General features: G+C 38.5%; 1 protein-coding gene and 1 long non-coding RNA gene across 3 annotated transcripts in view; one reads left to right on the top strand and one right to left on the bottom strand.

The window, feature by feature from the left end:
- Nucleotides 1–6,185, bottom strand: part of PKN2 (protein kinase N2) — a 108,927-nt gene extending 102,742 nt beyond the window's left edge. For both annotated transcript variants that reach the window (XM_081146207.1, XM_081146208.1), the window contains exon 1: nt 5,769–6,185. In XM_081146207.1, the coding sequence (XP_081002333.1) occupies nt 5,769–5,816 (48 nt within the window). In that variant the 5' untranslated portion in view covers nt 5,817–6,185. The remainder of the gene's footprint in view (nt 1–5,768) is intronic.
- The window catches only part of LOC308561312, a 28,488-nt gene continuing 20,877 nt past the window's right edge, over nt 5,410–13,020 (top strand). Inside the window, exon 1 of the long non-coding RNA XR_013999456.1 lies at nt 5,410–5,562. This is a non-coding gene — a long non-coding RNA (uncharacterized lncRNA). The remainder of the gene's footprint in view (nt 5,563–13,020) is intronic.

Here is a 13,020-nt window from a genome sequence, read left to right as displayed (position 1 = left end):
TCTATAATCTAAAATAAATTCCAAATGCTGCCACAACTTTCCAATAAATTAAGGTCTTTGTAAACAAGGGCTGTAAAACTTTAACCAATTAGAAAAAGTAATCACTGCCAAGTTTCTAAAACAGATAAATCCTGATAATTATATATATTATGTAATTCTTGTATATCAATTCATCTTTATAATGTGCACCAACATTCACCTTCCAATCTAAGGTATTTATTATCATCAAATACAATCCTCCTAGGCTTTCCTGTTCTTTATTTTTATCAGACAATGTTTATGTACATGATGTTACACAAATTTCTGTGAGACTGTGAAAAACAATGTGACAATAGAATTAGTTTCAAATAAGGCTTCATTAGATAAAATTAAGAGAAACTAGATATGTATCAAAATAAATGCTCTCCTGTTTTTCTAAGATATTAGAAGTTACTTTTTCATTAGTATGCTATTCCCATTCAAAGTTTTAAATATCTTTTTAAAGCTTTTAATTAGATTTCAACTTTATAACTTTACTGCTATGTTTGAACTCGGCTGTATATCAAAAGTTAATCATAGTAAATGCCATATGATTTTTCATACTCTAATTAGAGTAAAATTGGTTTTTGAAATTGAGTAGACATTTGACAATTGTTCAACACAATACATTTTATCTTGGAAATGATGCAAAATGAACTATTCTATTCAAATATCACGTATACTTCTGGAAGTAACATTATTTTCATCTCTATAAACTGCTTAGTCCACTCTTCCCATTTGTTTAAAAGTATAACACATAGGAATAAACTGATAAAAGGCATGAAAGTTAACTGTTGCCAAATTTGAAAAGCAGAAAAGAACTCAGGAATCAAATGCAAAGCCCTGGGGTAAACAGAGAATGCCTAGAAGGTGCCCCTACCTAATAAAGATTATCTAAACATTGATCAAATATGAATAGTAGGAGCTGTAGGAGACTAGAACTAATCTCTATTATATTAATTAGAGATGACAGAAAAACATGATCCATTTTAGAGCCACCCCTTTGTAACACTAGTTTTATCACAAAGTTGTTTACCTAGGTAATCAACAAAAAGTTAGCAATTTATTTAAAAGTATGCCTTATTCAATGAAGTATGTAGATTTTTTTAAGAGTAGTAATAATCAAATCTAAGCTGAAAACCACACTGTATTGATTTATTGTTCAGAATCAATGCTATGTATCATTGTCTATTACTAAGTCCATGTTGTACACACTACTTACTTTTCTTCTTAACTGTATCTCAAGGTACAGACTCAAAATCAAAATATTTTGAGATTTAAAAAAGTGAATAAAAATAGTTAGATATGCTTATCTAGAACTAGTAGCAAAATTTCTTTTCAACCTATAGCTATTTATATCTTAAAATTCTATGAACCTCATTCTCTTTAAAAATTCTAGTAAGTAAAATTAGATAAAAAGAGAGGAAAATATCAAATCAATGTTGAACATCTTAAAATTACACAATGTCATATATTAAACATATCAGTAAAAAAGGAAAAGAGGAAAGAGACTCAAATACCATGGGGTTTATAAGTTGGAAGTCTGTCAGTTATTTCTGAGTGAAAACTATGAGCACATTTTCTTTTCTTTCATGCTTTTCTACATTTTCCAAATTTTCTACAATAAACATGTATCACTTTTATAACTCAAAAAATATGTAAAATCAATCTTACCCATCCTGCCTATTTTCTCATACAACATTCCTCCAACCCACTATAAAATTTTAATCCTCTGAACAGAGACCTCCTCCCCCTCCCCCCCACCAGTATCACTACAAAACAACATGCCACTTCCTAATTTCCCATCAAACTGATAAAATAACAATGTGCTATATGTAAATGTAATATAACTAGTGCAGAAATCCCTTTTGAACTTGTCAAGGAAATAATTTTGAGACAAGAGATTAGAAATGTAAATTAAAGAAAGCAAAGCAATTTCTTATGTCAATGAACAGTCAAGATACTTCTCATTCTAGGTGACAAATGGAGCCTTCTCATCAATGTAGTGAGTATCTACTAAATAAAAACACATAGCTTGGTCATACGTAAGCTTACATTTTTAAAGCAAAGTTTATCTCATGGATAGTCTACAGAGAAATGTAAAATCTTTGGAAGGTCTTGGGCAAATATTTAACAGCTTTCACCAGAAACAATAATTTTTAAATGAAGAAAACCTGCAAAAAGTTATTGGTACTGTTATTCCTTGTAGACTATCACACCTTACTCACCATAGTAAAACACTGCCAAATTTCAGACTACCAAATAGAACGTGAAAATAATTTTTCCTTGTTATAGAGGAGCCTAACAAGTAGTATGACGTTTGTATTAAAGTTAACTCCGGTTAATTACATTTTTGGCCAATTTTTAGTAAGTTCACACATCTACCACATTGGAATGCAAAACATTTATGGGTCCACAGGACTGTGGCAGCTTAAATAGTGTAGTGGGCAAACATACAGATGTGAATTCAAACTCTGACTTATAGTGTGACCATGAACAATTCGCTGAAGACCCCTGAACTTAATTTCTTGATCTGTAAAATGGAAATAACACCCACCCACCTTACTGGACTATTGTAAAGAATAAGGTGTATAGGGTCCCAGGTACAATGTCTGACATACTGCAAATAATCAATAAACGTTATTTGTACTCTCTTCTAGAAAGTGAAAATGTATCCTGTCATCTTTATAGCCTTCAATATAGCTTTGGTAGGTACTCAAAACAAAGGTTTCTTGAAATGAATCCTTATAGTTTAAGGCTAACTACTTCAACCTCCACTTGAACAAGTCACCTCTATCTAAATAAATTCTGCTGAGAATGGAATTTCAGATTCCCAGAACTTTTTCAGGCATTCTGATGAAAATAAATCTCCATTAATCAACAAGGTAACTTTATTAGTATGTTACTCAATATTTGGATCTGCATTCTATAAAATTTGCCAACATTTTCATTTTGAGATTCTTTATATATAGTTTTCATTAATCTAGTTTCCTTGAAAGTAAACTTTAATTTCTTTGGCCTCACAAAACTATCTCATTAAGTTTCCCACTACATTTCAAATAAAAAAAATTGTCAATTAATTTTATATTTTTAAACAGCCTACTTTAATTTTTACTACAGCAAATAAATATTCTTCTTTACACTTTGAAGTCTCTAGCCATTAAAGTTTGTGTGTACTTTAAACATTACCCCATAGAAATATTATAGTAATTAACAAGACAAAGTACTGTGTTTTTAGATTTTCATTTTGTCTTTGCACAACCAAAGGTTATCAATAATTCAACTCGAGCTCAAGTACTAAAGTATTTCAAATTCTGCAATATAATTTGAAAAATAATTTTAAAATGTTGGATATATAATGCTTCGAAATAAATATCAATTTCATTAAAAGTAGGTAAAATGTAACTTTCAGAGTGAAGTAAGTATTCCTGAGACAAGATATGGCAAAGTAATAGTTTTTAACTACTAAACACAAGTCTCAAAACTTGGGGCATAAATTACTATTTAAATACTTAAAACAGTTTGACAGAGAACCATTAAGAACTTCATACTAAACAACTTTTTAATTTAAATAAATTCAAACTTAGAAGCTTTTGAAAAACAGGTTCTACTAGCTAGTTTGATAAATATTTAGTTACTATACACTAGTTTCTTAGCCCAATGAAATAATGAAATGTCTGAATAAATATGCCTGGAGAGGCAAATATTATCACCATTTATCTTAAATGCTGATATAAGTAATAGTCTCAATTATTTTAATAAACATGATAAAGTTCAAATTCATTAGAAATGGGAGTCAAATACACTAAAAAAAAATGCCCTGGATATATATGACAACCTATGAGGTAACACTTAACAGAAAGGACTCTTTTTCTGGAGAGGTTACATTTTAATTTATTTAAAAGTCTAACTTTAGATGTTCCCTTACTTTAGTACCATTTTAAAAGTAGTCATATTAAAATTTCTTATTTCTCTAACTTGCTTCCTTGTTATTATCAAAACTGATCTTATTAAAAGTCCCTAAGTGTTATATCTTAATACACATGAAAATATGTTTTCAGGTCCAGTGTCAAAGTGTCTTTTATGCCAAATTTCTATAAAATACAAATAAGGATGCCAAACACTTTAAAATTCTGAAGCCACTCCACTCAAAGAAAAATGCTCCTGTCATTTTCATGGCTTTTTCTGAATGGGAACTTAGTCATATTTTAAGACTAGGCAATGGAATGCATTTTAGATTGTGCCTCAAACAAACTTCATTTTAAAAGCTCATGTAAATTAATAAAACAATAAATTCCATTCACTTAGCAGATGTATGCTGTAAGACCTCCTTATAAAAGGCCAAGACTAACATGCTATATAGCAACATGTTCAATGATATGAAATTCAGCTTTGCGTTTCCAAAGAATTCTAATTGGCAACACTTCATTGGTATACCTTGCTGAAATCTCTATTTTTGTGGAGGAAATATCAAGTATTATAACAATACATTCAAGCTTATATCTTGCACAATAAACCAAGCGTAAGCAGGGATCTATCGAAAAATACATCTGAAAGGCAAAAAATTTAGAAGCACTTGCAATACTTAATTTTGACATCAAGAATCAATCCTCCAGTGTCTAAGCTCAATCTTTAAAAAAAATTAACTGTCCAACGCACTAAAGAAATATGAGTATGCTATTTTTTCTTGTCTTACAGAAGATGACCACATTAAAACAAATCAAAGTAAGTGTAAGTCAAAAAAAACAGGCATGAAATTTTAATCCAGATGTAAACATCGCGGAAAACTCCAAAGTAATGAAAAATAAACCCAACAGGGTAGCGTAGGTACCCTTGGACATCACAGAGACCTAAAAACAAAAATCGTGCCTACATCATCAAATATTTAGCTGGAAATGGGAAACAATAATATTGCTACTCGGCATGGGCTTAACTAATTAAGGAACCCGATTTGTTCTCATCTGCAGGCATGCGGTGCCTAGTATTTTCCCTTAGTCGACTGCTTTCTCATTTGTAAACAACTTCTGTAGCTTTTTCTCGGGTGTTCAAACGGGAGGGAAAATGAAAGTCTGAAAAGCATCAGCATGTAAGCTTCCGAATCTGAGCACTGAGTAGCAGAGAAGGGGCGAATCACATACATCAGGAAAAAAAGAAAAGAAAAAAAGGTAGCCCCCTGAATTAGAGGAAAGAAATACAGTCACCTGAAAAAAGCTGGTGAAGTAAAGCCAGCATTTAGTGAGACACGGTTTAAAAAAAACAACAACAACAAAAAAAACTTGTCTGGGGGCTGGAAGTTATGGGGGCGCTCTTTGTGCGAAGTCGGAGGGGAAGGGGAGGGACGAGAAAACAGCTTGGGAGTCATTCAAAGGAGTGAGAGCAGCGGTGCTCGAGCGAAAGGCGGGGCGGAGCCCGGCCGGGCCGACGGAGGGGGCGACAGGGGCGGCAGCCCGCCGCTCGCACTCCCAGGGAGGGGGCGGCGAGCGGGCCCGCCGGGGGCCGGGAGAGAAGCGACGCCGGCCGCGGGCACAGACGGGGGTCTCTCCGGTAGGTAACGAAAGCGCTGCCAAACCGGGGCTCTGGGCGGGGGAGGGTCCGGCTCCCGAAGGAAGCGGCTCCCGAGTGACATCTCCAAGTTTCCGCACTTAGCGGGCTAGGGGCGCGGCGGCCGCAGGGCTTCCCTCGGCCCCCGACCCCGCGCCAGATCCCCTCCCTCCCCCGCCGGCGCCTCGCCCCCGGGCCGCGGCCCTTACCTGGAGCTCCGTGATCAGGATATCCCCCCGTTCGGGGTTGGACGCCATTGCACTCCGCTCTGGACTCCGCACCTGGACGCGACCGCCGCTCTCGAAGGGAGAAGGCGGGACGGGACGGGGGAGGGGGTGAGGAGCGGGGAGAGAAAGAAAAAAAACCCCACTAGGGATTCATGGAGGCGCTGCCCCTGCTGGAGGCGCGGCTTATTTCGCCCGGTTCACGGAGCGGCGGGGAGCGAGGGCACTCATAGCGGACTCCCCCTCGCCGCTCGCCCGCCGCCGCCGCCGCCCTCCCGCGCCGACTCCGTTCGCTCAGTCGCTCCCTTAGGGCGACGCCTGGAGCCGCCTCCAGCCTCTCGATGCGGGGCGCAGCGGCCGCGGCTGCAAGCTCCTCCTGTCGCACCATTTAGCTGTCACTGCGTCGCAAAAGCGGCCTCACTTGGCGGCTGCCGGGACACGTGACGGCCGGGGTCGCTGCCTCCCGCCGGGCGGGGAAGGTGGGGCGGAGGGGACCCTGAGCGGGGCGGGGCGGGGCTGCTGCGGGCTCGGCTCCGAAGGGGGCAGCCCTTGGACCCCGACGGGGTGAAAATGAGAGGAAAGAGCTGGGCCCGCGTCTCGGGAGGCGGGAAGAGGAAGGAGGGAACTCGCCCGTCCTCCTGCTTGGTGCGGCGGCCCCCACTGCGAACGCTGGGACTCGGGAGCCTACTCGCTGTTTTTTGTTTGCTTTTTCCCCAGGCCACTTTCTCTTTTCTCGTTGAAGTTTAGGCCTAATGGAACCGGTCCCCTTTCTGTAACCTCCACAATCCAAAGAGTTGCGGAACTCAAGCTTTGTAGAGTATTCCCCTGCGCCCCAACAACCCGAGCTATTAATCTTGCCTTTTGCTCCCTCCCACTCCCAGCGCGCCTTGCGGACTGGTAAGGTGCACAGGGCTCATCTGGGGTGTGGTCTGTGCTTTTTTTTTATTTTTAAATCTTTTTTTTTTTTTAAATTCTCACTTGAGGATATTTTTTTCCCCATTGCTTTTTAGAGAGAGAGAAACGCCGATACTTTTTCAGAAATGGAAGCAGCTCGAGATCTCTAGCAACTTTTAAGGCAGTTTTTGAAAAATACCTTTTCCCAAGCGCTGAACTATGGTTTTGTTTGTGGAACTGCACAGTTTAGAATTTAATTAGCTGGCTTCTTGAATTGTTTAAACTGAAGGAGGTGGGGAGGGATAAACCCCACTAATGGAAAAAAGTCAACTCTCCTTGGTGTAGTAACCATCCAAAATAGTCTGTTAGTAACATATAGCTAAATAGTATAAATTTAGGTTTAAAAAATAACTGTATACTATTCAGAAATGCCAATAAAGTCTCCAACAGGTAGCTTTTTTGTTTGAGCACTGAATGGATATTATTCTAGGCAACTGCCTACCTTTAAATTATTTGAGGCTGAAATACAATGGCTTTGTTAAAAGCTACTTGGAGAAAGTGGTAGGGGTTAGTTAGATACTTCAATAATGGCTTAGTTGGCATACTTCAGAAGTATGTATACCATTGTGTACTTGTCTTACACTCTTTATGAGTTGTGTTGGACTGATGCAGGCTTTGATGTTTATCTTTTTGCATTCTCAAGTCTCATGCATTAATTTGACAAACATTTGTTGTCTAGAGTTCTGTGGCCAGATTTTCTGAACTCCCAACTCATGATATATGATAAAGTTTTTTTTCTGGTGTGTATTTCAGAAGTTTTACAGCTATTTGTATGCTTAATGCATTGCCTTGGTTGAAAATAGTAATTTAAATATATGAAATAACACTTGGGAAAACCAGATTATAAATGTCCTCCCTGGTAACTAAGAGCCAGATAGTGAGTGTTCTAAGGCCCTGGAGTTAACAGCTAGGATTTAAAAAGAGTTCTTGTCCCTGGAGTGATAGTGTCTTTTAGAGAAACAGACTTGTGTCCAAACCACTATTATGCAATTTTTAAATGGTTGGCATGAAATGTTAGGGGAGCATTGCATTCAGATATATGTATGTTTTCTGTGTGATAAAATATACACAACAAAACTTACCATCTTAACAAGTGTACAATTCAGTGGCATTAGATGCATGCAGATGTATTTTGCTTATTTTTGCCTTTCCTTATTCCAGAATGGTTCTGATATGGCTGACATGCACATAGTAGGAGCTTCACAATGATGGAATTTACAAAGAAATACAGTCAATGGGTATTTAAAAAAATAAATTTAGATATAATACAGGAAACATTCACATTTTTAGCACCATGGAATTTTAGAACTAGAGAAGACTTAAAATTTCTAGCCAGTTCTTAATTTATAAGTAGGGGGAAAAAACCATAACTTACTTAACTAATTAGGAGCATGGTAACTTAGTGGCACAAATGGAGCCTGGAACCTAAATCTCATTGCCAGTGCTGTGCTTATTTTAACCTAGACCATGCTGTGATTAGTACTTTAAAATAGAATCCTCATTTAAACTGAACTTGAAGAATTATATAGCCCCTCAAAATTTTTACCATAGAAAAAGACTTTAAACTTTACATATTTCTAGTGCTAAAATAAGTATTGATAATAATTTTAATTTTATATATCACATGTAAATGTAAACAACAAAGTTTTTGAAGTTACAGGAATTATTTCTGAGATTAATAGTATAATACAAAAGGGAGACCAAGACAAAATAAAAACTGCATGATAATCTGGAAATGTAATGGTTTAAACAGTAAATTAGTTTAGTTTAAGCTAAAAACTACTACCCATCTCATAGTCTCTGTTCAGGGGCGGGGGGAGGGGAGTACTAGTATGTGGAACGTACTTATCAGAATGAAGCACACTTGAAAGAGTTCATGGAAACCCTTATCATGTTGATTCAGATGAGTTGTATTCAGTCCCTATTTGCAAATGTTTTTAGGAAATCCTAAGTATAGTTCATCTGAAGCTATGTTCTAATTTATATTACCAATAAAAAAGATTTTTTTTTTTTACACATGTCTATATAAGAAGTTAAAGACCTCAGATATATCTGGATTGTATCACTAGTTATGCAGGCACCTTTAAACATTTTTCATAGATATTTTAAAGGTTTTTAAAAATTAGAAATTACCAAACATATAGAAATAGTTTCAGTTAACAAAAATTAGATAGAAAGTGTTCTCTTGTATTTTTCTTTTTAAAATGAAAGAAATCTTATAGGAAAAAATCCTAGTAGAGTTGAATTTCATTATTTTTTGTTTTGTTTTCTGTGTTGTTGGTGAGAAACAGACATTCAGATATTTAGATGATAAGGTTCCTCTCTTTCCTTAGATCCCAAGTGAAATGAGATGAACTATTTTTCCAGGGAAATCAAAAAACTTCTTCGTGAACCAAACTTTTTATTGCCTTGCATTTTTTATTTCCCCCTTTTTTTCTTCCTTAATATTAATAAAGTGTTGTTTTAAAATTCTAGCTTATCCCAGAAGTATTTTGGAGAATTGAAGGAAGAGATTTGTTTTGTTGTTGTTTTGATGTTAGTATTAAAAGAAGAGTAACCTCACTACTACTAAGGGATCATAGTGAAGTAGCAGTGGTAATCAAAGTCACAGACTGCCAAAGGAAAGGCAGAACTCAAGGAGACAGAGTCAGAGCTACTTGATCACCACCCTTTTCTTCCTTTAGAAATCCCTTGTAGATTGTCCCCTTGTGTGCTGTATGAGGATATTTTGAGATTATTTTTTTTAAAGTCAAAAACACAGAAGAATAGTCAGTTGTAGTGATTGTAGCAAATACTTTCTGAGATGTCTTCTCAGCCCACATCCCCTTCTTTGACAATTGCCCCTATTCCCAGAGAATAGGTTTCTGTAGCCATGTTGATTCTGATTGACCTAGACCTTTCAGTAACCTCTGGGTGGACCATGATAGAACATCTCTAAGCCAACCGAATTCCATTTCCAAGAATCTGGAAATAGGACACTGGAATGCTGATCAACTGGTGGCCCTGGAGTGGGAGCTGTTATGGCTAGAATGGTCATTTTCTGCCATATGTACAAAGATGCAGAAAAAGTTACTCTTCAGAAAGGAAAAAGTTCCTCCTTCCTGTCACTGGGAATATAGTGCTGACCAAGGAATACCTGATCTCTGTCTTCATGGAATTTATAGTTTAATTAAAGAGACATAATGAGAGAGAAGGTGAATTCAGTGTACTTTGAACACAGGTCAGGTGATCCTTTCCTGAGTACTTCACAGTTGAGGTCTCACTGGTAAGTAAATGTTAACTAGGCAAAACAGGTGTCAAAGACTTTCCAAGGAGAGAGAATAACAGATGAATGATCTATGAAGGGGGGGGGAGGGGGGATCATATAAGTGCTGAAAGGCTAGTGGGGCCATAACAAAGAGATGGAGCAATAAACAAGAACTTATAAACCATGTATATCAGGATAGGATAGGATAGGATAGGATAGGATAGGATAGGATAGGATAGGATAGGATAGGATGGATAGGAGGATAGGATAGGATAGGATAGGATAGGATAGGATAGGATAGGATAGGATAGGATAGGATAGGATGGATAGGATAGGATGATAGGATAGGATAGGATAGGATGAGTAACAAATGATTCCAAAAATCTCAGTGTCTCACAATAAGGTTTACTTATCTCTCATGCAACATGCCCACCATGGCTCTGCTCATGTCATCTTCACTCTGGACTCAGGCTGACAGAGCAGTCTCTATCTGGAGTATTGCCATCGTCACGGTAGAAGGAAAAAAAATTATATGAGGGTCTACTGATGTGCAAAGAGAAGCAGAGATGAGAGACTATGTGGCCCCAGAATTGATGGAAAAAACAGCAGAATTGGTTCTTGATGTCTTACCATTTGCTGGTTTTAGTCTGTGGGAAGTTAAGCTACTCTACTGTTTCTTCTTAGGTTCCTTATGTTCCCTTAATCTTTCTTTTTGCTTAAGCAAATCAGTGTGTGTGTGTGTGTGTGTGTGTGTGTGCTCAAGCAACTAGCTCTACACCATTCAACCAAGGTGAGAATCATCAGAGAATGAGTGACACCACCATCCTGGCTATAGGGTAGAAATAAGTAGGGCCAGTAACACAATTTAATTAGTGCTGGCTCCTCTCTCAATGACTCCTCTATCTACTTATTATTCCCAAAAGATACACCAGTGAATATACAAATTATAAACAATAAATATATATTAAACCCGGAATGAACCTTCCCACAGCATTTTGTTGATAAATCTATTTGGGCACTTATATGTCCTTGTGAAGTCTTGTACACAGTCCTGTTCTCCTGCTAGGCTTAAAGCCACTAATGAGGTTACATGAATCTTATGTGGCCTAGTAGGGTATCTCTTATGAGTAGATATTATATGAGTGTGTGGGTTTATATGTATTACCGAAATAGTTTAGCATAACTGTCAGCTACTCTCTGTCCCTCAAAAATTAAGTAAGCTAGCCTTGGATGCCCACTTTTGTAGCCTCTGAAGTCAAGAGCCTCTGTTTCCCTAATCCAGTTTTTCAGATTCTCTGATGGGTTATTTACACATGCTTGCCTCCTTTTCTCTCCCTCCACAAACACTTCCCCACTGCCTGTGTCCCTTGGTTCTGCCTATATTGATATACACCTGAATTTCAACCCATGACCAGTTGCCCCAATACCAACTTTCCTCGAGAATTTATGAATTCATTCATTAGAAGATAGCGGCAGATTGAGTGGAATCTACACTGACACTCCCAGGACCAAACTGGAATTACAACTAAAATATAGAAAAATATCCTGAATAATCAACTGAAGACAAGCTGGAGAGCACCCTCATAACCAAGGACCTAAAGTGGAGACTGCATAGGGACTGGTAGAAAATGCGGAGGCATCAGAGAACTGGCTGGGCTCCCAGAGGCAGCAGCTGAAGGTCCAGAAGAATATCTCATCTGTGGGGGTTTCCCACTGAGAACTCTGGGGCCTAAACCCCGAACTAGGCTCCCCAGCCAAAAAAGGTGCCCACATAACATCTGGCTGTGAAAAGTAGCAGGGATTCTGTTGCCAGGGAGAGATGGCCTGGAAATGCATGCACCCTCTTAAAGGGCCAATGCACAAAGTTTAGTGCACAGCCACTCGCCTTGGCCTCCAGCAGGGGGAGGGCAGAGTGGACTGGGGCTGTGTGGGGAGAACCTACAGGTGGGGCTTGGGGGATAGAGCTCAGAGAGCAGCTATCTGGATTCTGTGCTGGGTTATTCCCCCATATGGCAGAGGACATCTTTCGCAGGTAGACATTTACCATCCAAGCAGCTTTTGCCTGGGGGAAGCAATTGCCCCAACCATTGAAAACCTCTCACCCTATCCAGTGGAGTTTCTATAGCCTGAGGCTCATTAAGAGTCTGAATATCAGCCTCTGGGTGCTTTGAGTCTTTGCCTATTAGCTTCTGGTCCCAGGGCTTGGAAAAGCAAACCTTGGTGTGCATCTTGGTCCTTTCCAAACACACCCAGCCCCAGCAGAGGGAACCACAAGCTGTGAAGTGTGGAAAGATTCAAACAGGGTACTCAAGGCCAGTCACAAACAGCATCTGACATTGGCCTGAACCAGATACCATCCAAAAGACTGGGAGTCCTAACAAGTCTGCCTAATACATAGAAACAAATCCAAACAGGCAGCCAGAATGGGAAGACAAAAACGTCCCAAGTGAAAGAAAAGAATTCTCCAGAAGAAGAGCTAAATAAAATGGAGATAAGCAACCTATCAGATATAGAGTTCAGAATACTGATTATAAGGATGCTCAATAGCATGAGCAAAGATATGGAAACTATGAAGGAAATGAAAAATGACATAATAGTAATAAAAAATACATTGGCAGGAATAAAAGCAGGTTAGGGGAAGCTGAGGATCAGATCAGCAAATTAGAAGACAGGGTAGAAAAAATTACTCAGAGGACCAAAAAGAAAAAAACAATTAAAAAACAGGAGGACAGTTTAAGGGAGCTCTGAGATAACATGAAATGTAACAATATTTACATCATAGGAGTAACAGAAGGTGTAGAAAGTAAGCAAGGGTTAGAGAACCTGTTTGAAGAAATAATGGCAGAAAACTTCCCTAACCTGGTGAAGGAAAAAGTCACACAAGTTCAGGAGACACAGAGTCCCAAGCAAGAAGAACCCAAAGAGGCCCATGCCCAGGCACATAATTAAAATGTCATGCCCTAGCCCATTTGGCTCAGTAGTTAGAGCGTCAGCTCTTGGACTGAAGGTTCCTGGGTTTGATTCTGGCCAAGGGCA

Source organism: Miniopterus schreibersii (genome assembly GCF_964146895.1).
Source record: "Miniopterus schreibersii genome assembly, chromosome: 8".
Classification (NCBI taxonomy): Eukaryota; Metazoa; Chordata; class Mammalia; order Chiroptera; family Miniopteridae; genus Miniopterus; species Miniopterus schreibersii.
The sequence above is the reverse complement of the archived record's forward strand: the minus strand, read 5'-3'. Positions and strand labels throughout refer to the sequence as shown.